At 48.7% G+C, this 27,348-nt stretch overlaps 1 protein-coding gene across 3 annotated transcripts in view; it reads left to right on the top strand.

The window, feature by feature from the left end:
• Positions 1-2,690: 2,690 nt before the first annotated feature.
• Positions 2,691-27,348, top strand: part of LOC146796323 (uncharacterized) — a 354,882-nt gene continuing 330,224 nt past the window's right edge. For all 3 annotated transcript variants that reach the window (XM_085628847.1, XM_085628846.1, XM_085628845.1), the window contains exon 1: positions 2,691-2,789. In XM_085628847.1, coding sequence (XP_085484973.1) covers positions 2,743-2,789 — 47 coding nt within the window. In that variant the 5' untranslated portion in view covers positions 2,691-2,742. The remainder of the gene's footprint in view (positions 2,790-27,348) is intronic.

Here is a 27,348-nt window from a genome sequence, read left to right as displayed (position 1 = left end):
CCACGTTAGGAATGAGGGGGTGAGGGAGGAGCTGAAATTTAAATGGCGACCGGACAATCATCGCCACCCCCCCGCCAGCCTTGCCATCCGGGCGGTCAGCTCGGAGAGCATAGTAGGTGTCAGGGAGGATGGCTAGCAGATCAGGGAGAGAGTCAGAAGTGAACCAGGTTTCGGTCAGAAATAAAAAGTCTGGAAAATCAGTGGTTAGAAGATTAAAAAGTGCCGTCTGGTGTTTAACTGCGGACCGGGTGTTGAGTAGGTAGGCAGAGGCAACCGTAGGGGCCAGAGGGGAACGAGTAACCGGAGGGGAAATAGGGGGGAGAGGAAGGGAATCGGGAGAAACAAGAGTCGGGCGAAGTAAAGGAGAAGAGAGAATGCCAAGTGATTGTAGGTGGTGAAGGGGGAGAGGGGCAGGAGAGGGAAAGGCAGATAGTGCAATAAGTTGGGCAGCAGTGTAAACCAGGCGAGAGGCAGAGTGGGTGGCCCCTGGTCCCGGCCCGTCGCGGACGGGCGCAGACGGGCTTAACTTAGGCGCAACTTCGGCGCGCCTTCGTCGCGCCCGCTGCGCCCGCCCGCTGCGCCGCCGGAAGACAGGAACAGTTATGTGGGGACGACACATGAAGAGGGAGGGTAAAGGGGGCGTGGCAGGGGGGAGGAGCCAAAAGCGCTGCAGCGCCGAGGACAGACCCGCCCAAGATGGTGGAGCCGCCCGTCCCCTCCGAGAGTCAAGCGAGGAGGGGGCGATCAGCGGCGGCGGTCTGGTCTCTGGTCGCGTGGAGGGAAGGGGCAGCCAGGAAGGATCCAAGCGCCGGGATCGGGGCGCAGTGCAGGTGAGTGAGCGAGTGGTTTAAAAAAGCAAAGCAAAGTTGCTTAGGAAGTCTCGTTGCTCCCGGAGTCGCCTCGGGAGATCACAGCAGGTCGGAGAGCCCAGGTGAGTGAGCTCCTTAAGAACCAAGCCAGGGGGGAGGAGCCAAAAGCGCTGCAGCGCCGAGGACAGACCCGCCCAAGATGGTGGAGCCGCCCGTCCCCTCCGAGAGTCAAGCGAGGAGGGGGCGATCAGCGGCGGCGGTCTGGTCTCTGGTCGCGTGCAGGGAAGGGGCAGCCAGGAAGGATCCAAGCGCCGGGATCGGGGCGCAGTGCAGGTGAGTGAGCGAGTGGTTTAAAAAAGCAAAGCAAAGTTGCTTAGGAAGTCTCGTTGCTCCCGGAGTCGCCTCGGGAGATCACAGCAGGTCGGAGAGCCCAGGTGAGTGAGCTCCTTAAGAACCAAGCCAGGGGGGAGGAGCCAAAAGCACTGCAGCGCCGAGGACAGACCCGCCCAAGATGGTGGAGCCGCCCGTCCCCTCCGAGAGTCAAGCGAGGAGGGGGCGATCAGCGGCGGCGGTCTGGTCTCTGGTCGCGTGCAGGGAAGGGGCAGCCAGGAAGGATCCAAGCGCCGGGATCGGGGCGCAGTGCAGGTGAGTGAGCGAGTGGTTTAAAAAAGCAAAGCAAAGTTGCTTAGGAAGTCTCGTTGCTCCCGGAGTCGCCTCGGGAGATCACAGCAGGTCGGAGAGCCCAGGTGAGTGAGCTCCTTAAGAACCAAGCCAGGGGGGAGGAGCCAAAAGCGCTGCAGCGCCGAGGACAGACCCGCCCAAGATGGTGGAGCCGCCCGTCCCCTCCGAGAGTCAAGCGAGGAGGGGGCGATCAGCGGCGGCGGTCTGGTCTCTGGTCGCGTGCAGGGAAGGGGCAGCCAGGAAGGATCCAAGCGCCGGGATCGGGGCGCAGTGCAGGTGATGCGTGTGTGATGCAAAGTGCTCTGACACCCTACACTGGTATGAGTGGTGCTGTATAACTAATTCAATGCATCTGAGAGTGTGGTTATGGAGACGTGGTCACTGTTAAATGGTGCTAGTGAGAGAATCCCTGGTGGAGGTGGTCATTAAGGGGAGCCAACAAACATTGGCGCACAGGGCGCCACCAGCGCTAAAGCCGGCCCTGATCATAACGGCCGCCTTCAGCACTGGAGCTGGCTCAGGCTGGGAGTCTTAGCCCCCCCATAACTTAGGATCCAGTTGCATCCCTGCTACGTACAGTGCTTAAATCCTCGAAAAGGGTATCGAAAGTGCTTTATAAATACCAATAAAATAGAAATACAACAAATATGACTGAACCTGCAAGGGGTATCTGCCGTGCTTGAAATCGCAAAATAGAAGTGCAGGTACTCTGTACCAGAGTACCTGCTTGTTTCTGAGAAGTGCCGGTACTCTCCAATTAAAAGTATTACATTTCTCTTGAGAAGTCCGGGTACTCTTCTTTTCAAAACAAAAAGATGCCGGTACTCAGTACCGGACAGTACCTGCCCATTTAAAGCATCTGCAAATGACACTACACGGAGCCGGAGGAGAAGGACTTCTATAGGGAGAAAGCAGGCGGGATAGATGAATCAGCGAAGACATTGAGTCAGACCCGTGCATTACACGGAAGAGTGCAAAAACATTTGGTATTGATATTTGAATAGGCTTAAGAAAAGTACACCGTGGAGAGGACTTGTGCCTGAGAGCTGTATTCCATTAACACGCGCAGGGTCAAGTTACAACGCTTCTTGTTCTCACAAGTGCCGGCTTCCTTTACTTTCGTGTCTTTGTTGAGCTTCTTACCGGTCTCTTAAAGGCGCGTGCGGGGCGGGATCCTGCTCCGGTCGCCATGGAGACGCCACAGGTAAACCGCGCAAGCCTCAGACTGTGCAGAACACCTAAGGCCAGCAGCATGGGGGCCGCGCCTCCCAAAATCGTGCAGTCCGTGGCCAAAAGACTGTGAGTTGATTTCTTAATACAAAATGGAAATGTATCTTTGGAAAGAGCAGGGCGAATCATTGTTTACAGAGGCAGGCTCTTGTGTCAACAGCCACTGAATGCCTTGCACTGCTAGAAAGAGTTCTTAGTTTTTCTTGCATTACTGTTCTTGTGTTTTTAGTGCAGCATTGATTTCTAACCTGAGTACGATAAATTAAAAAATGTCCCTAAATGAGCGATTGCTTGATTCCAAAAGTGATGATGTGCACTTGTGCAGGTTGTTTTTTTAAACCAACACTGAACTAGTATCCACCATCTACCATCACAATATATACGTTAATTAAGTTGAGATTAATCTGTTTGACTCCTTTTTCACATGACAAACTGCATGAGCGATTCAAATCCCATCTCCTGTCCTTTCTTTAGAAATAAATGTGACATGGGGAACTTGTGGGTTACTATTGAAAATGTGCCGTGTGGCTAAATTGGGAATATAAATTCCGAAATGTAAATTGGGGGTTTACGAGTGCAGTAATTCCATTATTTTGGCTCATTTTACGAGTCTGAGGATGGATGTCGGAGTTTGGGAGTTCCTCAGTAGGGAAGTCTGTAAAGGAAGGTGATGGCCCCCTTATACATTACACAATACTGCTGCGAAATTACCACCCAGTAAATTCGCATGCACATTTACCATTACTGCGTGGTAAGCCTGACCCAGCAAAGTGCAATTAGAAGTTAAACACCATGGAATGGGGAATAACCTCGTGGGACCGATTATTCCAGTTTGTAATGCCATTACCATGGGTTTTAACTCATACATTTACCACTTGTTCCGTGCAGGTGGTAAATGTATGCAGGGACCACGGGGGGGATGGTGAGGGGGTGGTGGAGAGAATGGAGGAGAGACGGGGAAGGCTATTCCTGGCAGAGGAAGCATTGTATGATCCTGACTGAGAAAAAACACTGCTGCTGTAGCTAAAGTCTCATGCCACTTTACCATGTGGAATTTCTACACGGTAAAATGGGGCCTGTTTCTCCCACACCTGGGGAAAAACGGGTATAGAAAAACCTACCTATTTAGAATTCTTGAGGTAACTCTGCTCCATCTGACTCGTAATTGGGGACTAACTCGAGATTTGTGGGCATTCAAACAGAAAATGCAGGTAGTTTCCTAACATGAAAAGGCATAGACATGTTACCTTTGCAAAGTAAGGCAAAGTGTGCCTCTGTCCCTTCCCAGCAGAAGCGGAGCTCCGTGAATAGAATACTTATGACATCACGGGCCCTGCACTGGCTGTCACGAGACTTAAGTTGCATTGTTCCCGAAAAGGGGAGTTCCGCCACAACGTGAGCCAATGAAATATAAACCACATTTGAGGTTAGATGTCAGAGAGCACAGGGCCGTGTTCAGATAGATAATCGCCTGGATGCATTTTAATCACTTAATAAGTGACCTTATCGAGAAATTAGAATATGTCAGTGGCTTGACCTGCTCCCTCTCTAGTCTGGAAACACATGGTATGACCCGCAAAATGGTGATGAAATAATTGCTCGTGAAAGAGTCTCCACTGTGACGTCTTCTGTGTATGAAAGGCTGGTATCGAGGGGGCTGCAGCACTGGACACCGGGACGTGAGTGGGGGGACCACAGCCTGCACCTGGAGATGGAGAGGCCTGAAGCCACATGGGCCGGCCAGGCCCCACAAAAGAGAACGTCATGGGGTGGGGGCGAGGGGACAAAGGTGAGTGATTAAACAAAAGTAAAATAACATAAAAATCAAATTGAAAACTGATCTGAAAACCAAACTAACAATTGACGTGAAAATATACCATAGCCCTACCCGTCAAAATATATACCCTATCTCCTCTGAGGTGGGGTTTAGAAGGGATGCCTCCATTTCCAGTGTGGTCTGGGGGAAGAAGTATATCCATGGGAAATGTATTTTCCACATGGAGAAAGAAAAGCCCTAGGTAGATTATTGGACGTGGTGAAAATTTTGAGCACTTTACCCATGGGCCTGCTGCTCTCTATGGGACATTCTGCCCAGGAGAGAGTTCCTTTTCCATTTCCATCGACTTCATCTTCATGCTCTACAGGTCCTTGTCCAACTTCCTAGCTTACTTTACCCTTTTGACGTGAGTTTTACATGTTGCGCTTTTATTAAAATGGTGTCGTTTTATAACGTGTTTTGTTCTGGTTTTAGGATAATGTTTTAACTGTTCACTGATCTTGACATGAAAGGAAGCTGGACAAAGGTGTCTTTTTAATACATTGAAGTGGTCTAGATGATAGAAAAATTTGCATTTAACCGATTGGGATATTTCTAATGTGAGCTGAGCAGCATCGGTTGTTAAAGAATATTTGACGTGTGCAAGAAAGCACAACCAAGGCATCTTTCCTGAAAACTATTGATGTACTCCTCACGCTGTTAAAACAGTGCTGGGGCTCACTTACAGGGGCATATAGAGACGGAAGGAAACAGTAACTCTTCCATTTCCATCATCATCTGTCCTTTCCAGGTCTGCATGTAGTCCATGGCGTTCTTCTGGAGAATAAGTCCAGAAATGTCCCCGACACACTGCTAGAAAACGTCAAGCACATGTGGGGAACTTTGTCTGAAGACAGGCCTGTAGTTAGAGGGTATGTCTGCGGGAATAATATAAGTGACAGCAAGTCAGTCATGCTGCTTGCTTTCAGTGTTCTATTTTCTACCAGAACTTGATGCCAAAGACGTACGAGCCACTTTGGGTGACGAATGCCATTCAAATCAAAGGGCATTAAGTGGTTGCCCACCACCCTAGCTGTACAGTGGCACAGTGAGCAGACTCCGGACAGCCACGCAGACTCCGGACAGCCATGCAGCCCACAAGGACGCTACCCGCAACCACCATCACCTCATCAGGACAGCCTAGAGGACCTCCTTCAAAGACCGCCTCGACAACAATGAACACAATAGCAAGGAACTCTTCAACATTGTGAAGGAACTTTCCAACCCCAGCTCTAACACCAACGACATCCCACAGTCGCAAGCCCTGTGCGACTCCCTCGCCGTTTTTTTCCACCGCAAGATAGCAGACATCCACGACAGCTTCAACAACCAGACAGCCCCAACAGACATCAACACAACAGACTCTCCGCACACCATCGACCACGGCCCCCTGCTAGCCTGGGCCAACGTGAGCCTCGATGACACCGTCAAGACCATGAGCATGATCCACTCTGGCTCCCCGTCAGACCCTTTCCCACACCACATCTTCAACAAAGCCAGCAGCTCCATCGCACCCCATCTGCGCAATGTCATCAATCTCTCCCTCGAGACCGCGACCTCCCAGAGAGCTGGAAACACGCTGAGATCAACGCCCTACTCAAAAAACCCAAGGCGGACCCAAGAGACCTCAAGAACTTCCGGCCCATCTCCCTGCTTCCCTTCCCGGCCAAGGTCATCGAGAAGATCGTCAACAGACAGCTAATCAGATACCTTGAAGAAAACAGAATCCTGGACCCTTCCCAGTCAGGGTTCCGCAGCAACCACAGCACCGAGACTGCCCTCATCTTCGCCACCGACTACATCAGGACCCTGCTGGACAACGGTGAGACCACGGCCCTCATCCTCCTGGACCTCTCCGCCGCCTTCGACACCGTCTGCCATGGCACACTACGCACACACCTCCACGCCGTAGGGATCCGAGACAAGGCTCTGGAATGGACCACCTCCTTCCTCTCCGGCAGAACCCAGAGCATCCGCCTCCCCCCTTTCTCATCCGAAGCCTCCGAGATCATCTGCGGCGTACCCCAGGGCTCTTCCCTCAGCTCGACACTGTTCAACATCTACATGGCCCCGCTCGCACACGTCGTCCGACACCATGACCTCAACATAATCTCCTACGCCGACGACACCCAACTGATCCTCTCCCTCACCAAGGACACCATCACCACCAAATCCAACCTTCACGAAGGAATAAAGGCCGTCGCCGACTGGTTGAAGATCAGCCGACTGAAGCTGAACACGGACAAGACAGAGGTCCTCATCCTCGGCTCCAACCCTTCAGCCTGGGACGACTCCTGGTGGCTGACGGCACTGGGGCAGCCCCGACACCCACCGACCACGCACGCAACCTGGGAATCATCCTCGACTCAAGGCTCTCCATGACCAACCAAATCAACGCCGTCTCCTCCTCCTGCTTCAACACCCTCCGCATGCTCCGCAAGATCTACAGGTGGATCCCGACAGACGCAAGAAGAACAGTCACCCAGGCCTTCGTCAGCAGCAGACTCGACTACGGAAACACCCTCTACGAGGGAGCCCCGACCAAGCTCATCAAACGACTGCAATGCATCCAAAACGCCTCTGCATGACTGATCCTCGACGTACCACGCCACAGCCACATCACTCCCCACCTGAGAAACCTGCACTGGCTCCCCGTCAACAAGAGGATATCCTTCAAGCTCCTCATCCACACAAGACCGGCCCAGCCTACCTCAACAGACGACTTTCCTTCTACATCCCCAACCGCCAGCTCTGCTCCGCCGACCGCGCACTCGCCACTGTCCCTGCATCCGGAGAACAACCACCAGCGGAAGATCCTTCTCCCACCTCGCCGCCAAGACCTGGAGCACCCTCCTTCTGAGCCTATGACAGACCCAAGACCTGCTGACCTTCAGGAGGCTACTCAAGACCTGGCTGTTTGACCAGTAGCGCCCCCCCGCCCCCACCTCCCAGCACCTTGAGACCCTCCCGGGTATGTAGTGCGCTCTACAAATGATTGATTGATTGATTGATTGATTGATTGATTGATTGCCTGTTTGTGGCCATTGCATGTGCTCACAGTCCCCTGTCTCCAGCCGGCAATGACGACGGTGCATGACCTTGCAGGGAATCGTCATGCTCGAAGTGGCAAAGGTTTGAGGCTTAGAGTTTGTCTTACACCATACCCTCAAACAAGGGTCCATGACCAGCAGTCACTGGGTGTAGGGCATACTTAAAAGCTATGCCTCTTGTATCTTACCAATGCCCAAAATACCAGCAGGGCATAGCCTGTAAAACTATATTGGTCCTTAGTGCAGGCATGACCTGTGCCCAGTGCATTTGCCATTTGTAGCAGTGGCAGCTCCTCCGTTATGGCAGATTAGCGTCGCCACCCTGCTTTTAAGCAGTGCAAATAAAAGAAACATAAAATGATAATGACTTTTAGTTGTTATTATTTTATGTTTCTTTGTTGCATTACGAGTGGGCAGGCTGCTCTGCTCTACGAAAGAAATAGTGGTATTCGCAACACCAAATTTGCAAAATTCGCAGTGAATGCGATTTATTTTCAAAGCATTAATCTCTTCCTATAGACAACTCAGTTGTTCATGTATCTAGAATCATATATATATTTGCAACTAAGGTGCTCTAGTGTGGGGAAAGGAAGGGTAGGGGTGTTTTGGATCAAAGTGAGTGAGGGTAATTGACAAGGGAGAGGTAATGTGACATATATACAGTAAATTTACATGGTGAAACCTGTCCGGCCTATCACAGGCCAAATATTTCAGTACATACACATAGCATTTAAGGACACTGATAATAAATCTCAGTCGTCAGAGCTTGTATAATGGTATGTAGTAGTCAACATTTCAACCCCATAGAAATTCAAGGTGATTCAATCCTTAGAGTGGGGTCTTCATCAGGACAGTGCGAAAGGAGCACCTAATCTGGCAAACAGCCCGTGGGATCAAGTTGTGCAGTCAAGGAGAGTGGGCTCCGTGAAGCTCTAATTAACGGGAAAATGTATGGTCAAGAGTACACATACGAACATCCGTGGTTAGACTGTTGGTCAGCAGATCCCTTGCAGTCAAATGGCAAATCTCAACCTTCAACCTTCCGTGTCCGTTCTCCGAGTCCACACTCGGGGAACAGAGCCATTTGACTGCAAGGGATCTGCTGACCCACAGCCAACAACGACCACCAAAGGCAACACCTCCCAAAAACTCCAAAGACGGTAGCACCTAGCCAGGATACTCTGGAAGGCATGCTTGGCCACATCCTTCAACTCACCCTCCAAAACCTACCTGAGTGAAAAATTTAAAGGTAGAGTCACAGGCCGCCCCGCCAGTAGGTAGCAAAGAAATTCCATGTGTCCGCCACACCTAGGGTGTCCAGAAATGCCAAAACATGCGGCAAGAAACTATAAAGCTCCGAGCCTAAATAACCATCCCCTCACCTCCTCCTCAGAATCACCGACAAGATCTGGAGGCCCAGGGGAATACAAACACAGAGTTCCAGGAACCATAGAAACTAAGGAAAGAAACGCCAGAGAAACAGCAGCTCCAACAATATTTTGCACATCCCCAAAGAAGGGTCAGCTGGGGTAAAGCAATCAATATTTCAATGGAGCCTCACATAGCCCAATGACCAGGCGAGGCACCCAAAACAAAAAACATCACAGAGGTGACTCGCTCCCCCGTAGCACTGTCATGCGCAAAGCCTCCAACCACATTCAAGCCCCTGAAGACCTCGCGCCAAACAACCAATTTCAAAAGGACGACCCAACAATACCTTGGCTCCACTGGTGGTACTAGAACCCTTGCAGGAGGGAGGCATGTGCCTCTAATCAGGTATAGACTTGCCTCAAAGTTATTGCTCCTATCTCCCAGCGCGAGGCTCCCAACGAAGACCAACGAGCGGCTCACGCTGTGCCAGCCAATGCCAACGTGGCCGTCCGACCCCACCCCATCAGAACACGCCAGCAGCCACAGCTGTACACTACGCGCTTGGAACACTGAGGGATGCGGGCCCCATTAAAAAGAGCTCTAAAGCAAGAAAAAACACACTAGAACTGGTCCCACTAATGCAGGGACTCTGGAACCCTGCAAATTCCGGTCTCACAACTAGTCGCTAAGGCCGACCAGAATATATTTACCTGCATATATGGTGCATAACACCACAACATTAAATCAGCAAGACGTAGCAAGACATAGCCATATCGTTATTCAAATTGATCAGGCGAGTAACTTGTCCAAAGCTCTTTTTAACATAGTTCACAATTTCATCACTCCTACAGCGTGCTCCCAAGTGCTGCCTGAGTCCCAGATTTTCTGCAACTCACTGGCTAACTTTTTCCAAGACAACATTTCTAACATCTATTCTAAACTACACACCGTCCCTAATCAAGACCCAGGAATCCCTACTCCCAAATCTAAGCAGTCAATATTCACCCTTTACATTTTAGAGAATTTTGAGCCTCTCTCACTAGGAGAAATCCTTAGCTCTTTGGTATCTGCAAAGTCAGGTTCTCCGTTGGATACCTGCCCACCTAAAACAATGACTCTGTTTGCCACACTTTGTGCCCCTGGAATCTTAGAGATTTTTAACTGTTCAATTAAAACAGGTACCATCCTGGCAGAATGGAAGATGGCCTGTGTATGCCCCATTCTAAAAAAACCTTCTCTGGATTACAAATTGCTAGGCAACTGTCATCCTATATCTTTACTACCTCTTCTGGCCAAACAACTCGAAAGTCTAGTCAATAAGCACCTTAGCTCTCATCTAGAAACTAATCAGATCCTTGACCCTTCCCAATTTGGCTTTCGCCCGGGACATAGCACCGAGACAGCGCTTCTTGCGGTGACTGACTCTCTGCGTCTGCGAGTGGATGCGGGAAACTCAGTGATACTTGTATTATTGTACCTCTCCTCAGCCTTCGATACCATCTCCCATTTGAGACTGTTGGAGAGGCTACAAGAAATTGGCATCCAGGGTTTGGCATTAAAATGGCTCCATCATTTTCTGAGTGACAGACATCAAATTGTCATCATGGGTCCCTATTCTTCAAGCAAATCAATCCTAGATAAGGGAGTGCCGCAGGGCTTATGTTTGAGCCCTACCTTGTTCAATATTTACATGGCCCCTTTGGCAGGGATCGCAAAGCGTTTTGGCTTTGATATAGTTTCTTATGCTGACGATACCCAGCTGCTGTTCATACCTGTCCAGGACCTGGTGGCGGAACAAGAACGGTTCTCCTCAGGCATGCTAGCCATCGCAGACTGGATAAACAAGAACTATCTCCAGCTGAATGCAAATAAGACTGAGATTATGCTGTTCGGTAAAGTCCCTGCCTTGTGGACTGACGACTGGTGGCCGCTGGGTGCCCCCCTGTACCCAATCAGGCAGTGAGAAACCTGGGGATAAAAATTGATCAAGACCTAAGCATGAGAAATCATATCCTGACCACTACTGGCTCATGCTACCACTACTTACGCCTTCTGCGTAGAATCTTCCCGTATCTTCCTATCACCACCCGGAGAACGCTGGTTCAGGCCTTAGTAATGAGCAGATTGGACTATGGCAACGCCCTGTTGGCCAAGGCCACTGAATCACTCATTTCTAAGCTTCAAGTGGTTCAAAATACTGCTGCAAGGCTTGTACTCAATTGCCTGGCAGGCACCCCTTCGGCGCCGCTGCTAAAATAACTACACTGGCTTCCTATGAGGAAACGCGCACATTTTAAAATCTGCTGCTTACATACAATGCCTTGAAGGGTAAAGGTCCACTCTATCATCAGAGGTGCATAAAAGCATATGCCCCCAGTCGTACTTTAAGATCCAGCTCGGATGCATTGCTGTGGATTCCCCGCATCCGTCTCACACGCAGTGGTGGTATGGTTTCCTCCTATCTCGCCCCCTTGTACTGGAACAAGCTCCCTCTTCACGTCCGTTCCTGTCCCAGTTACTGTAAATTCAGGAAACAAGTTAAAGCTCATCTATTCTAACTACCCCCACATGTCATTTCTGTTCTTGACCCGCCGAGATGCCCCAGGGTGATTTGAGCGCTATATCAAGTTGATTTAAGATAACATAACATATCCCGGAGACATACGAAACCACAATCCTGCATGATGATGCACTGCAGAAAAAATCAACAGGATTTCTGGGTGTTAGGTCAGAGGTTTTATATCTCACAGGATGTGGGCGTGGCCTAGAGGGAATGGATAGGAGCTGTATATGGCTTTTTTGGTTTTGCTTGATTAAGGCTGCGGGGAGGAGCTGACGCTCATAGATGTAAGGACTGTGACGGGGAGGTCAGACGAGGACATAACGGATGGATGTCTGAGTGCATGAATGGGTGAGGTCATGAAGAACTGAATATTTGGATGAATCTTTAACACAGTGAATGCATTGGTATTCCATCTAAATATCGTGGGCACAAATGTCAAAGGTAAGTCTGTTATTATTTTACAATATTAAAGTTGAATATATCATTAACTTCAGTATCGGTTTTTATTAAGTTGTTTTACTGTTTTTTTCTATTTCATATTATTGGGTAATTCATTTCAAGTATTATTTGAAAATATATACAGGCACATGCATCAAACTAGGATTCTGCGAGTCCTTAATTGCAAATATTAAGGATTCGCAAATAAGGACTCGTAAAATCATATGCATGTAGGAATCGCTATAATAATAGCGATTCCTACACATTCCTTATTTGCGACTCGCAAATTGCGAGTCGCAAATAAGGAATGGCTTCCCATTCATTCCTCTGGGCCTACAGGTCCAGAGTAATGAATGGGAAATTGCAAGCGCAATTTGCGAGTACCAATAGGTACTCGCTCGCAAATTGCGCATGCAATTTCAAGGGTGCAAGGGTGTCTAAAGGACACCCTGTTTCACCCCTGAAATTGATCCGTGCACATATGTTGCACACACACACATGTCCCAAGGACATGTGTGTGTGTAACCTACAACTTTGAAAAATGCACATAAGTACATTTTTCAAAGTTTTCGCTATTTACCATGTGGTATGATTCCATGGTATATAGCGGGCCCAAATTGCGAATTCACTATTTTCAAAGGCATCTTGCATTGCATTTAAGGAATCGCAATTTGCGATTCCTTAAAAGCAATTGCAATTTAAGAAATCACAAAAATTTGCGATTTCTTTAATTGCAAGTGGCAAGTTGTTTCATGCATCGCAATCGCTATTTTCGCGATCGCAAACAGACGATTTTTGCGAATCGCACTGTTTGTGATCGCAATTGGCTTTGATGCATGTGCCTGATAGTGATGTATTATTTATGGGGGGCATTGCGTTTATCGGGAGACGCTGCTTGGAAGTGTTGTTACAATTATATATGAATTGATGTTAATTGATTAATATGTTAGTTATTTGTAAATGTTATTTTTTTACATGTTTATTATATTTAAAGTATGTCCTGAATTTAATTACGGGATGTGGGGTTCATCAGTTAGTGCTTTATATTAAATATATAATCATTGATATTAATTGATTAATGTGGCCAGCGAAAAGCCCACAATTTCAGCAGGGTGCTCTCCTTCCAGGGGCAGAGAGAGACTTCTGGGCGCATGTGGCACAGCAGCCGTGATTTGGAGGTGTCCTGTTGCCCAAAACAGCCAATGGGATGGTTTGGTAGGATTGGGCTGCATACGGCTGTAAGCACCTTGATCGTGTGAAAACACATTCACACAACAGGTAGCTTGGCTTCCCAGCCATAACTCTGTAGCTGCCGGCAGTCATGTGCTGATTGGCCTGTTCTGCAACCCATTGGGCACACACTACAGCTCCGTATACTATTGGGCTGGCATGCTGCTGGTGTATTGGCTTACTGTGCACCAGTGGCAAGGTGGGCAAGGGCACTGCCAACAAGTTTGACTGCAGATTCCACAGACTATTACTGGGCTCCACGTTCCCCTCTCCCCCAGGGACAATGAGACACAGACACACCTTAACTGGTATGGTAAACCACATCATATTTAAGGCAGGGCAGTGATGCACATCTAGATACCTGCAGTTCTCTGGGGCTCACAGATTTTGTCCAAGCAGCCAGTGAATGGATGAGGTGAGAACTGGGGATTCATGTTTCCCTCCCCATAGTTTGCGCAATTATCTCCAGGGAGAGTGCGTGCTGTGACTGTTGGATTTGGAGCTTTCTACAGGATCATCCCCAAACCTTTTGCCTTCATCTTCCTGGGATCTGAACCCATTTTGTTGTATTTTCAGACTCTGGGCACTTTACCACTGCTAACCAGTGCTGAAGATCTTGTGGTCTCTCCTTAAAACCTGGTAGAATTGGCGTATTCCCAATTGGGACATTAATTTACTTTTAAGTCCCTAATAAAGTGATGCTACATGTACCCAGGGCCTGTAAATTGAATGCTACTCGTGGGCCTGCAGCACTGATAGTGCCACCCTGTTGAGTAGCACTTTAAACCTGTCATAGGCCTGCCATTGGAGGATGTGTTTACAGTTTTAAACTGCCATTTCGACCTGGCAAAGGAAACGTTTTGCCGGGTCCAAACCTTCCTATTTAATACATATGTTACCCCTAGGGTAGGTCCTGGACAGCTTACCTCTTCCATAGGATAACATAGGAGTTACCTCAATACATTTGATAAGCTATAACTTCCAAATGGGAACAGGTAACCAGTTCATGTTTGGTGTGTTTGGAATTGTAATGCAAAATCCTCTCCCTCAAGGCAAAGCCGAATTTTAAATTACACTTTTGAAAGTGCCACTTTTAGAAAGTTAGTATTTTTCTGCCTTAGCCATTTAGTGCCTGCAGCCTGTCTCTGGGTCACATGACTGTGTGTAGCTGACAGTTGAGCTTGTTCATTCCTCCTAGATAGGCTCACACAGTAGAAATCTTAGGTCTGACTGGATGGGCCATCAATGGCAGGATGGGAGGGCGGAGTAGGGCATGCCCTACTTACACTTGAATACACCATGTCCTGCTTCCACACAAAGTGCTGCGTACCCCCTGTTGTTAGCCTGGGGCCAGGGTGGGGGAGGCAGCAAACCTGTGCACTTTAAAGGGAAACCTCTAGAAGCTCTCCCACTTCAAAGGAGGCACCGGTGTATAAATACTGGACCTCAGACACCAACTCTTCAGTACACTTCTGGATATGTGGAGACTCTGCTAGGTAGAAGGACTGCTCTGTTGCTGAAATGACTGCACTCTGCTGGACTGCTGCCCTGCTGGACTACTGCCTTGCTGGACTGATGCCTTGCTGTTGCCTTACTGCTGTCCTACCTCAATCCGACGGATTGAATCCGCACCTGAACCCAGGACTCCAAGAGTAACTCCAAAGGCTAGTCTGCTGGCCTCCTGTTCAGAGCCACAGGGACATAACAGGCTCCCCACTAGCTGAACTAGCACTCAGATCAGCTAAAGCAAGCCCCTGACCCCCAAGTGGTGTCCTTCAGGTACTGGATCATTGGTGTGGCCTCAGTGGATCTGAATTGAAGTTTTTAGGCTCTTCGCGACCTTGAATGGGCCTGTTGGTGCCAAAACGTTGATGCTCACACTGCCCACAAACCCAAAGTTCCATCAACTTGACCCTCCATGCTACAGCATCGACCGCTTGCGAAGAGTGCCATTGCATAGCTGCAGCCTGACTGTTTGTGATGACAACAGGATCATTGCACTTTAGAAATGACCATCTGCAAGGATGGCTTGGTGGTCAGGGCTGGGGTTCTGCTGACCAGTCTGTCCTGAATGATCACCCTGTTCTTGAACAGCCTGCTTTAAAAAGGAAGAAAAGAGAGGCCCCTATTAATAAGACTTTCCTTAACCCTACTGTGTACAAGATTAGTACCACTAAGATCACTTTAAAGGTTAGCCCGAGAATCGATAGAACACCAGAACACCTGTTTAATACTTTGTATGAAAAAATGTAGCTCTTAATTAAGAACTCCTTTGACACTTTTTCTAAGTGATCAATGGAGGTTGAAAATGTGATTGCTGTTTCATATTATCTCTAGGGGGGCTATCAAGAGTATGACAATATGAGAACTCTAGTAGGGCAGGGGGTAGTTCGTTAGAAGGGGCAAACCTGCACCGATCGAGCCATGTCCCAACATTCAGAGCAAAGGACCTCTAATTGTTTTAGTCAACCCATTTCATCTAGTTCATTCAAGCATTCAACCCCCCTGCACATCAAGGAGTCTCTCTCCACAAAGTGTGCCTCAGTGTTTAACTCATACCAGAAAGCACATATAACCAATGAGCTGCTTGGCAGCTCTTCAAAACATGGTTGTGACATTTGTATAAATCCGTCCAGGAAGAGACTCCTTGTGTTATTGTTTTGGAAAATGTTCTACCTTGAAAGTAGAGGCAAGGGAAGATTTTTCTCAGAAATAAAGCAATACATTGGCTCGATAGTCATATGGGGGCTGAAGGGGTGACCTCATAGCAGAAACACATAATTATGCCCAGAGAAGTTGGATTGATGGCCCGAGGCCCTAAGCATCTGAAAGGAATTGCGTCATCTTAAATTAAGACCAACTGAAAGTAGCTGCCCGGGGGCTGTCCCAGCCGTCTACTGTTGGTGACCCTTATACCTCTGTATCGGCTTTACTGCTGATTTTTTTTTTTTTTTTTTTTACAAACTTCCCAATTTAATTTATCCTCTCCTTCTTTATGCGCCACCAAACATAAAAAAAACCACTACTCCTTTGGCCAGCCTCAAACTATCAACCACCGATAGATTCAAAGTTTTAAGTTGTTTGGCAGCAATGAATGACTCAATAAGTAGGACAATGGTCCCCCTCCCAATTACTCTAAAAAATGTGAGTAGCTCCTGTGATAAATTAAGTTTTAATAATGCCAGGTCAACTGATAAGTCTTCAGATAAATTATGGCCTGGATATCTTTCCAACTTTGGGGTGATTTGCCTCCAAGAAACCAGGGCTGCAATGAAAATCTTTTCTTTAGAAGCTTATTCTTTTTTCGTCCCCTCTATGCCATCGTTTCCTCGCAGAGCCAAGGGTGGCTTGATGATTAAGGTGCCTCTTTCAGTTAAGGGACAGGGACAAGAGATTCCTACTGGTTCTCCTAATTTACAGGCGCTTTTGTTTTCTTTGGTAGAGCAACTCAGACTGTTATTGATCAATGTTTATATTCTAATTCATCATCCAGGAGCCTTGGATATTGTTTTGGCCTACATTCCTTAATGGAGAAGTTTAGGGAGTGGTGTTCTTCATTTTGCTATGTTGCGATGGGTGATTTTAATTTGTATTTGTGTGGTGGTGCTGTTGTAAGACTTAGTACCAACACCAAGTATTCATTGAATGATTTACTTAAAATGCAGCATACACAACAAAGGGACTTTGTAGATACTATATCGCGTCATTTTAATCTTGTCCATTCATTTGAGAAGATTGTCTCATGCCCAGCCGTCTATACTTCCAACTTTCATTGGCCGTGGCTGTTCGTTGGTCATTGATTTTATTTTAGTTTCAGCTCACTGTTTAGTCTCATGGGGTCACATTTATCAAGGGTTTTGTGTCAAGGGGGCACAAGGGTGATGCAAAGCCTATGTGAGATTTACCAAGCCAACCAAGGCCACCTTGCATGGCCTTGGGTCTCTTGATAAACCTGGAGTAACGCAAGCAGCACAAATCGCTGCTTTACGTTACTCTGCCCCAGGGAGGCATTACGTGCGTGGTTCGTGGGTGTCCCCACGCATCCACCCATGGATTTTGGAGCATTACTAGATTTACCATGAGTGGTAGACCTGTTAATGAGTCAAAATGCTATCCCTCCCAGGTGAGGCGCAATGAGGAGAAATATCTTTATTTCTCCTCGTTGTTTCCTCTATCTTTGTGTGCTGATTTCTGCAGCACACTTAGAAAGAGAAAAATGACTCTGAGGATTGTTTTTGTGCAGGAAGGTGCCCCTTCCTGCACAAAAACAATCCTGCCTACAATGCAGGCACCACAGTGCAAGGGTGCCTGCACTGGCACTAGGCCCCAAAAAGGGCATCAGCGCAAGGGTAGGAAATCTCAGTTTTAATGTAAAATGCGGCACTTTCCTGCCCTTTCTCTTTCATGCAGTGCAGTGCGGAAAAGTGGCTTGCTGTGCTGTGCTGCACTGCGCTAAGCAGGTTCCCTGTTTAGGTTTTAGTGACGCAAAACCAAAGTAAATGATGGACGGAGTGTTGAACATTGCAAGCACTCACCCCCAGTCAACTGATCTGGGTTTAATCCAGTTCGGGCTGGACTGTTCCCATGAGGCTCAGGGTCAGACTGATTTGCATATGGCCATGTCTGAACTGGGGTGGCAGAGTGGGCTAAAGAACGGTGGTGGATTAAACCCAGATCAGTTGACTGGAGGTGAGTGCTTGCAATGTTCAACACTCCGTCCATCATTTCCTTTGGTTTTGCTTTGTTCGCCATAAGTTGGCAGGGTATGCTCAGACGTGAGTCCCTTGCTCACTTTGCCACTGGATTCAAGCAAGCCTGGCTGAAGACGGCTGAAATGCCAGAAACCGGTCCTAGAAAGCTTGTTTCCGGTCCAGGGAAGACATGGCTTGGCAGTTCGGGCTGGACTGTTCCCATGAGGCACAGGGTCAGACTGATTTCCATATGGACATGTCTGAACTGGGGTGGCAGAGTGGGCTAAAGAACGGTGGTGGATTAAACCCAGATCAGTTGACTGGGGGTGAGTGCTTGCAATGTTCAACACTCCGTCCATCATTTCCTTTGGTTTTGCTAGGTTTTAGTGACCACAATTCTGTCTGTCTCAAATTGGGCTAGTATAGAGTGTTTCAGAGGCCCCCAGGGCGTGAGACTGGCCGCCTGATAAAAACTGATGAGTGATGTGAACTAAAGCAGTCGCTAGTGACACAGAAGATTTTTTGCATAAGTTGTTCTCTATCAGTGCTAATGAGTTGCAGGTCTGTCTTAGTGAGATGTCAAGGACAATGGAGATATGTAGTGATTTTAAGATGATGTCTGTTATTGTGGGTGCTCTTTTCAACTTCTTCCTGCCTTGTTCCTGGGTGGGTTGATGCTATGATTACTTACCGGTAATCCCCCTTACTCTTAGTCCTATTCGTCCTCGACCCAGTCATTACTAATGAGGTATTCCACAGCAACCACACAAGCAGGCCTTTGGCATACCACATAGAGAACACAGACTGAACACAAAAAGTGGAGTGCAGCAAGTGAAAATCTTTAATAAACACACAGAATCAGGGGGGGGAATAACCCCCACAGCACGCAACACACCACAACCAAAATTGGTCCGGTCAGACAGAGCACAACTCAGATGATAATGCTTCACAAAAGTAGAATCAGAAGCCCAAGTCCCAGCCCGCCAGATCTCATCGAGGGAAACCCCATGAAAAGCAGCCCAGGAAGCAGAGACACCCCTAGTGAAACGGGCCTGAACCCCAGAAGGGCAAGGCAAACCAGAGCCCTGATATGCCGTGGAAATAACAGCCTTGATCCAGCGACTCAGAGTAAGAGGGGAGGCAGCCTTACCTCGACCAGCCAGACCAAAGGTCACAAAGAGAGAGTCGGAAGAACGAAACACCGCAGAGCGGTCAACATAAATAGATAACGCACGCTTCACATCCAGAGAGTGAAACAACAGCTCAGCAGGCGAGGAAGGAGAAGGACAGAAAGAAGGAAGGATCAACTCCTGAGAGGAATGAAACCGAGGACAAATCATCGGAACACACCCAGGATCCAAAGAAAGGACCACTGCGTCATCCAAGAAACGCAAAAAGGAAGGAGAACAACGCAAGGCAGTGATCTCATCCATCCACCAAGCAGAAGTAACAGCAACCAGAAAAGCCACCTTAAAAGAGAGGAACTTAAGGTCAACGGATTTCAACGGCTCAAAGGGAGAGGGCTGCAGAGCACCCAGGACCAAAGAAAGATCCCAAGGAGGAACTGAAGTATGAGCAGAAGGAGAGGAGAGAGAGAAACTCCGGAACAATCGAGAAACCAACAACCCATCCAAAGACGGGGGCGAAGCCGGATCCCGGAAAGCCCGAACAGCAGCCCACTGACCCTTCAGAGTAGACAATGCAGGGTAGCAGGGTAGAATCCAAGGAGGACCCACCGCCAGACTCAACAACAATGGGAACCAGGACCCCCAAGGCCAGTGAGGCAAGACAGCCACCACCCGGGCACCCAAGAAGGCCAGAATTGGAGGAAAGGGGGGAAAGGCATACAGCAACCAAGGTGGCCACCGGCGAGACAACGCCTCCACCTCCCAAGCACCAAGGGAACAAAAGAGGGGAAGCTGCACATTGGTCCTGGAGGCAAATAAGTCCAGCTTGGGAGTCCCGAACCTTCAACAGAGCATCCGGAAAATCCTGGGGGAGAGACACAGGGTCAGTGAAGACGGAAAACTGCGACTCAAGGTATCCGCCACCACATTGTCCAGCCCCCTGATATGCTGAGCAGCGATGGCCAGAAGATGACACTCCGCCCAACCCGCAATCACACAGGCCACCAGATTCAATGAAGGACTGTGAGTACTGCCCTGGTGATAGATGTAAGCCACAGTAACTGAGATGTCGGATCGCACTAGGACATTGCACCCCAGCAGACGACCCTGGAAGAAACAAAGAGCACGGTCTACCGCAGATAGCTCCCCCCAATTGGAGGACCGGCGGGACTCCGACTGGAGCCAATGAGCCTGAACAGCCCACTGACCCAGAGTCGCCCCTCAACCGGACGCTCTGGCATCCGTCGTCAACACCAGTGGAGGCGGCAGCGAATCCACATCCCCTTGGAGAGATTGGAGGAATTCAGCCACCACTGGAGAGCGGACACAACCTCCAGAGACACTGGTACAGAGACAGCATAGTCCCGAACTGGAAAAGGCACCCAACATTGAAGATGCCACAGCAGAGGCCGAAGATGAACCCTGGCCCAGGGCACCGTGAAGACAGTTGCAGCCATATGACCCTGAACCTTGAGCCACTGAAGGAGGGGAGCCGAAGCCTGGGGCAATAACCACCGCAACAGGAACTGAAGGCGCAGAAGCCAGGAATCCGGAAGGAACACCTTGCACTGGATCAAATCGAAGACGGCACTGATGAAAGACCTCCGAGTGGCAGGAAGCAGCTGGCATTTCAGAAAGTTCAGGAGAAACCCATGGTGCTCTAGGGTACGAATGGTCAAGGACAGGTGCTGAGACAGGACCACAGGGGAAGGAGCCTGGAGCAGCCAATTGTCCAAGTAAGGAAACACCAACACGCCCAGGAGGTGAAGATGGACCACCAAGGGAGCCACCACCTTGGTGAACATGCGGGGAGCGGATCGGAGACCAAATGGAAGGACACAGAACTGCCAATGATGACCCTCCAGGCAGAAGCGCAGGAACCTCTGATCCTCTAGAGCTACTGGCACATGAAGATAAGCGTCCTGGAGACCCAGCGTAGCCAACACCCAGCCGGCCTGAATCAAAGGTATCACCCGTTGCAAGGTCTCCAGCTTGAATGGGATCTTCCGGACAAACAAGTTCAGACTTCGGAGATTGATCACAATCCGAAAACCCCCTGTGACTTTCAGAACAAGAAAAAAAATCAAATAGGTCCCCAGACCTCACTCCAATCGAGGAACAGGCACAACCACCTTCTTCAGGTGCAAAGAGCGAACACCGTCCAACAAAGACTGACGTCGAGACCGGTTCAAGGCCGTCGGAGTCCGCGTCACTCCCGAGGGCGGAGGAAGGGACAGAAACTCGATCCAATACCCATGGTCCAGGACATCCAGCACCCACTGATCGAAGGTCGTCAGACGCCAAGCAGGAAGGAACAACCTCAGCCTCCTACCAACCTCTGGTGGAACACCAGTGTGACCGACCCCGGGGGTGGCATAGTCAGGAACGCTGCGGACCCTGTCCAGCATCTCGGGGGGGCTTCTTCTGGAACTTCCAAGGGAAACCCCTACCAGCACCTTTTGGGCCCTTAAAGGAGGACTGCTGAAACCGGGAAGGCTGACAAAAGGTCTTGGCATGAGAGAAAGAAGGGTCCTTACGAGAAGGATGGCGATGGAAGGAAAAGGAATGCTTCCGCTCTTTGAACACCTTGTGAAGTTTATCCTCAAGAGCGTCCCCAAAAAGACGAGGGCCAGTAAATGGCAACCGCAAAGCCATGGATCTCTGCGCGGCCTCCGTATTAAAACCCTTCAGCAACAGATTACGATGAGCGGCAATAGAGGAACCACAGGACAAGGCAGAAGCGTGCACAGAATCAAAGGCAATGTCCAAGAGGAATCGGCCTGACGTTCCATGAATTCCAGCAGGTCCGGACAACTGCCCCCCTCCTGCATCGTGGAAAACAAAGTCTTAAAGTCATTCAACAGGGATTGAGCGACATAAGCCCCATAGACACCAGAACGGATAGCAAGGTGAGAGCCAGCATAAGATTTTCTCAATGCAGAGTCAATCTTCATATCCACACCATCACGCAGAATATTATCGTCCACAATAGAAGAACGACTGGCGACAATGGAATCCATATGCACCGACTCAGGAAACGACTCCTCCATGTCCTGCAAAGGATACAGTTTGGACATAAAGCGCGGCATCATGATGTGATCAGGATCCTTCCATTCTTTCAAGAGGACATCCATCACAAAGGGATGGATAGGAAGAGAAGTAGTAACTGGCTTCAATTGCGGCAGAACAGCATCCTGGGAAGTGCTGGCCACAGCATCATCAGGAAACCCCATGTTCCCTTGTACATGAGAAAGAAGGTCAGGCAACAACTCCTTGGAAATATATTTGCCTTTCAGATCCACCGCCCCAAGGAAGAGTCATTAGAAGAATCCAAGGAAGAAATGTCCGAATAGAGGGCAACACCCCCACCAGAGCGCCCCCAACAGACTTCTTGGAGGACTTCAGATCTGACAAAGTCTCCAAAATCAGGCGTTTCAACCTGCCGTCATCCAACCAGGTTCGCTTCACCGGAGGGGCAGAATCCCCACTGTCTGCTGCAGAAGAGGAAGAGGAAACAGGAGACACTTTTTTTGCTTCTTCTGATGCTTCCCCATCACGAACACCAAAGACAGGACCCAGCGCACACAACCAACAGAGGCGAGACAGACCAGAATGTAACCCCCCCCACTCCATTTAAACAAAACACAAACCGGAAAACCGCCCCCGAATCAACAGCATGCCAAACAGCTGAGAACAACCTAGAAGCGAGGCAGGAGGGGGTGTGGCAAACCAAAGCCACAAAACTCCACCCATCATGGCAGCCGAATGCTGAAATCACGCGGAAAGCCGAGCCCCGGCGCCCAGCACCCACGAGGATGCCCAGGAACCAGATGCCGACCTGCCCAAATGCCGCGGAGCACCCTGGAGCCCAACCCAGGTGCCCCGCACAGAAGACGAGCAGTGGAGCACCCGGAGTCCAACCCGGGTGCCCCAGAACGTCCGCATCTGAGCGGCATGGGAGGAAATCAAAACGGAGCACCCGGAGCCCAACCCGGGTGCTTCTCCAATGAAGTACTGTGCACAGAGCGTCTGAACCTCACCCCGGGAGCTCCACAATGTACGTGCCTGAGCGGCACTAAAAGAAAACCAAACGGAGAACTCGGATCCCAACCCGAGTGCTCCCAACAGATGCGCTGCACACAGAGCGTCCGGACCACACCTCAGGCGCTCCACAACGTTCGTGCCAAAGTGGCATGAAAAGAACACAGAATGGAGCACTCGGAGCCCTACAGAGTGATCCCAAAAGACGCGCTGCAAACGGAGCGTCCGGATCCCAACCCTGACGCTCCCAGAACTTTCAAAGGGCATAAAAAGGAACAGAACACTTTTTCTGGCAGTCCAAGCCTGGAATAGCCTGACAGTGCAACCAAAGCCCCAGCAAGCTGCAGCGGCCGACTGGCTGGACCACAGCCACAGCGCAAAGCTATGCGCTGCATAGGAGGACTCACCCGACCGCAGGACTCCAATAAACCAGTGCAGCCCAGCAGCACCGGCAACCAAGAACCCGAAGGAGTCCAGGAAGCCAAGCATCCCGACTCAAGTAGCTCCCACAAAGGTCCATGAGCACCCCCGGAGCCCAGCAAAAGAGGAAATCACAGGACAACACGAAGCAGGTAAGAGCCCAGCACCTATCCAAGTGTCCCCCATCAGGTCCACTGACATGAAACAAAACAGGAAGTGCTTTCTGTTGGCTATGTACTTATAGCCCCTGGCAGGGGAATGGGCGGAGCCTAAAAGCGTTTCTTGTTTTGTTTCCTGTCAAGTGGAGCACTTCATTAGTGATGACTGGGTCGAGGACGAGGGACGTAGAGGTAATGATAGCTGTTCAAGAGCACACCATGACCTACTGAAAGTACTTAAGCAGGTCCTTGAGAGGGAAATTGTTTTCTTTTTGTTGACAGAGCTATAAATCTGCCATCTACATAGATAAAAAAGCCTTGGAAGAAGAGGCCTGTGATCAGCTGCTCAGGCTACTTGCCTGTCAAATAGCTCCTTATTTTGGGATGTCATTAATACACCGCTATTTGCTCAAGCAGTCATAAGATCACGTAGTTCTCATATCTCTCCTGCGTCCTGGGTTGAGCATTCTCAGCCATTTATGATGACATTTCGTAGGAGGTCTCCCTAGTCTCCTCAACCATGTGAGATGGAGTTTCCAATACATTTTTTATGCTTGAGAAAGTGACTGACAGTCTGTTGTGGTTGTGTATTATAAAGCTCCCAGTGCTGATGGGATCCCCTGATTTATATCTTTCTGTAACTCAAGACTGGACTCCTTTACTCACTTAAGTCATAAATGCTTTGGTTTAAGCAGCAATACCCCTATCTTGGTCTAGAACCATTATAATTGCTGGTTTCAAGAAGTGGATAGGAACAGCCCTAGTTGCTACAGAACTATCTCCTTTAGTGACTAGGTAGTAAAGGTAATTGGGCGGGTCATCTTAAACAGATTTACCACTTGGGCCGATGACAATAAATTTCTTCAAGGCCTACAATATGGGTTTCAGCCGTGGATGGGCACAACTGATCAGTGCTTAAATCTGTATGTCGTCTTTAATAAGTGAACTGTGGGAAAATCAGGGTATATTTACATGGCTTTTATGGGTCTTTCCTCTGCGTTTGATTGAGTGAACAGGGAGTAATTATGGAAAATCTTGTTGGGCAAGGGTGTACACATGGATATTGTACATCTTCAATGGGACCTGCACATTAGCATGTCCGCCGTAGTGAGATATAATATGGACAGTTTGTGTACTTTGCCTTTTCTGATTAAACGTGGTGGGATACAAGGATGCATATTTGCACCTTTCTTCTTCACCTTTTATATTAATAATCTTGAATCAGTCTGTCCAAAGTCTTAGCTATCGCCTATTGCTTATAGATTGCATTATCTCACCATTGCAGACTGGCTTTGTGCCACACTGCTCCAATTCAGTTAATCTTCGCACCCTCTTTGCAGTACTAGACCCAATTTCCCCTACCGTCCCCTCAGTGGTCGCTTTTTTAGATGCAGAAAAAGCATTTGACTCCCTTGAACAGACCTTTTTGCCTGCCACATGGGCAAAGTTGGGAATGCCTAATGGGTTTTGCAATCTGATACATTTGCTGTATCAGGACCCAGTGGCGCGATTGCGCCTAAATGGAACACTTACAGACCCCTTCCCTTTGAGGCATGGCAGTTGGCAGGGACCCCGCTTTCCCCCCTTTTGTTTATCATCGCCATGAACCTCTTGTCTGCCATCTTCAGGAAAAACACCTTCATAGGGGCCTTAGACTTTCCCATGGGGTACGATTGGCTTCCCTCTATGCAGATGACATACTATTGTTTGTTCGCAAACCGGAGACTAATTTACCTCCTTTAGTGCGCAAGATCCAGCGGTTTGGTGTGTTCTCTGGGTTGGGCATTAATTGGAACAAATCCGAGTAGTTTTCATTCATGGACTCCACTGTGCTGTTTGATCTTGACTTTCCCCTGCAATGGCGCACAGACTCTACTAAATATCTGGGCATCCACATACATAGGGGCCACTCTGAAGTGATCCGTAGTAATTATGGGCCTGCTTTGACGAAGCTTGATACGCAGGTGGAAAGATAGATTAAGCTTTCGATGGGTATGGCCAGTCATATAGTAATTATTAAAATGATAGTGTTACCCAGTTTTCTTTAACTTTTTTTGAATATCCCCATCATTCTTACTGGTAACTTTTTTGCCTCCTTATGTGGGCTACATATTCAATTAATATGGGCTGATTCTCGGCCTTGTATTCGTTGGAAGACCCTCACACTCACCTATGAACGTGGTGGTTTTGGGGTTCCTGACCTCCAGCTCTATTTTTACATACTACTGGTATCATCCCTAAACCAACCTGCCATTTCTCAAACCTGAACATGCACAGCTACCACATCTTCCCCTCAACACTATCCTACCCCAAGGCTTCCACGTGATTCCCATGCAATCCAAACACTAGCCACTATTAGTTGGGCATGGTTTAGGCTCCTGCATTTTCTTGGCAAGATTCTCTTTATTTTCCTCATATTCCTCTTCAGGGCAACCCTTGACTTCTGCTTACTCTTGAACATCAAGTGCAGCATACGATCGGTGCACATGGGTTGCAAGTTGTGGGTGACTTATTTCATGAGGGGTTACTTAGGCCTAGCTCTGCGATGTCTAACACAGATCAATTGTTGATCATGGATAGATATACATTCCATCGTATGCACAGTATGTGGCGGGCAGTGTTGCCAGGTGAGCCCAAGGATTTTGCTCCGCTCACCTTGCTGATCACGCCAGTGGATAATAGCCACTTAGTTTTGAAACTTTATCATGCTTCCATTAGATTGAAACCTATTGGGCTAGATAGAGCCTGGGTAGCGTGGGGGCGTGATCTGGGCATTTCTCTTTCAGATACTGTTTGGTATTGTTTCTGTATGCAGACTAAACTTGTGTCAGAGAATCACAGACATAAGATATTACATTATAAAGGCCTGCGCAGAGCCTGCACTACCCTCGCCGTACTGGCAAAGCTTGACCCTGTTGGGGTCCTACCAATGCCCGAAATACCAGGCCGATTATGCAAACTTTTCCCATTTGACATGGACTTGTGAGGCGATAGTAGCCTTTTGGAGGGATGTCTTTTCCACTTTATCTCTTATGATTGAGCGAACACTTTCACCTGACCCCCTTCTAGCCTTGTTGGGATATGTCAAACCATTACCACTGGGGATACGGCGTTTTACTGCTATAGCCTTACTTTTAGCCAAGCGGCAAGTTTAATTACCCCCCTACTCTTGCAGCTTGGCTGAAATACTTGTCTTATTGTGATATTACTTTTGAACTATACACTACACTTAAGCCAATTACGTCAAGACCCAAACCATTACAAAACTATTTACTATCTGTTAGACCTGGCGATTTCTGGTTGGCTAAGGCTTGCGCCAAAGTCAGGCAGAAACCACCACTCTAGTCAGGGCAAGGAAGTTACACGCCAAAGATAACCCCTGCTCACCCCCTTGGTAGCTTGGCACGAGCAGTCAGGCTTATCTCTGAGGCGATGTGTAAAGCGTTTGCGCGCGCACCCAGCAACAACACCCAAGGCCCACCACAAAGGAAACTCCACACAAGGTATTCTATAAAAATAACCTTTGTATTATACACAACACATTAGATAAAAACACACACTTTACAATGTGCCAACAGGCACGGGCAGAATTTACAAGGGATTATGTACAAGACAGGGCCACCTGGACCACTGTCCAGAATTAGCACTTTTTAGCACAAAAATATATAAGATCACTGTAGCACAAAAATAATATGTATAGCACACAACCAGTACTTACTGGTA

This window comes from Triturus cristatus, chromosome 10 (genome assembly GCF_964204655.1).
Source record: "Triturus cristatus chromosome 10, aTriCri1.1, whole genome shotgun sequence".
Taxonomy (NCBI): Eukaryota; Metazoa; Chordata; class Amphibia; order Caudata; family Salamandridae; genus Triturus; species Triturus cristatus.
Note: the sequence above shows the minus strand (reverse complement) of the source record. Positions and strands in the feature narration are given on the sequence as shown.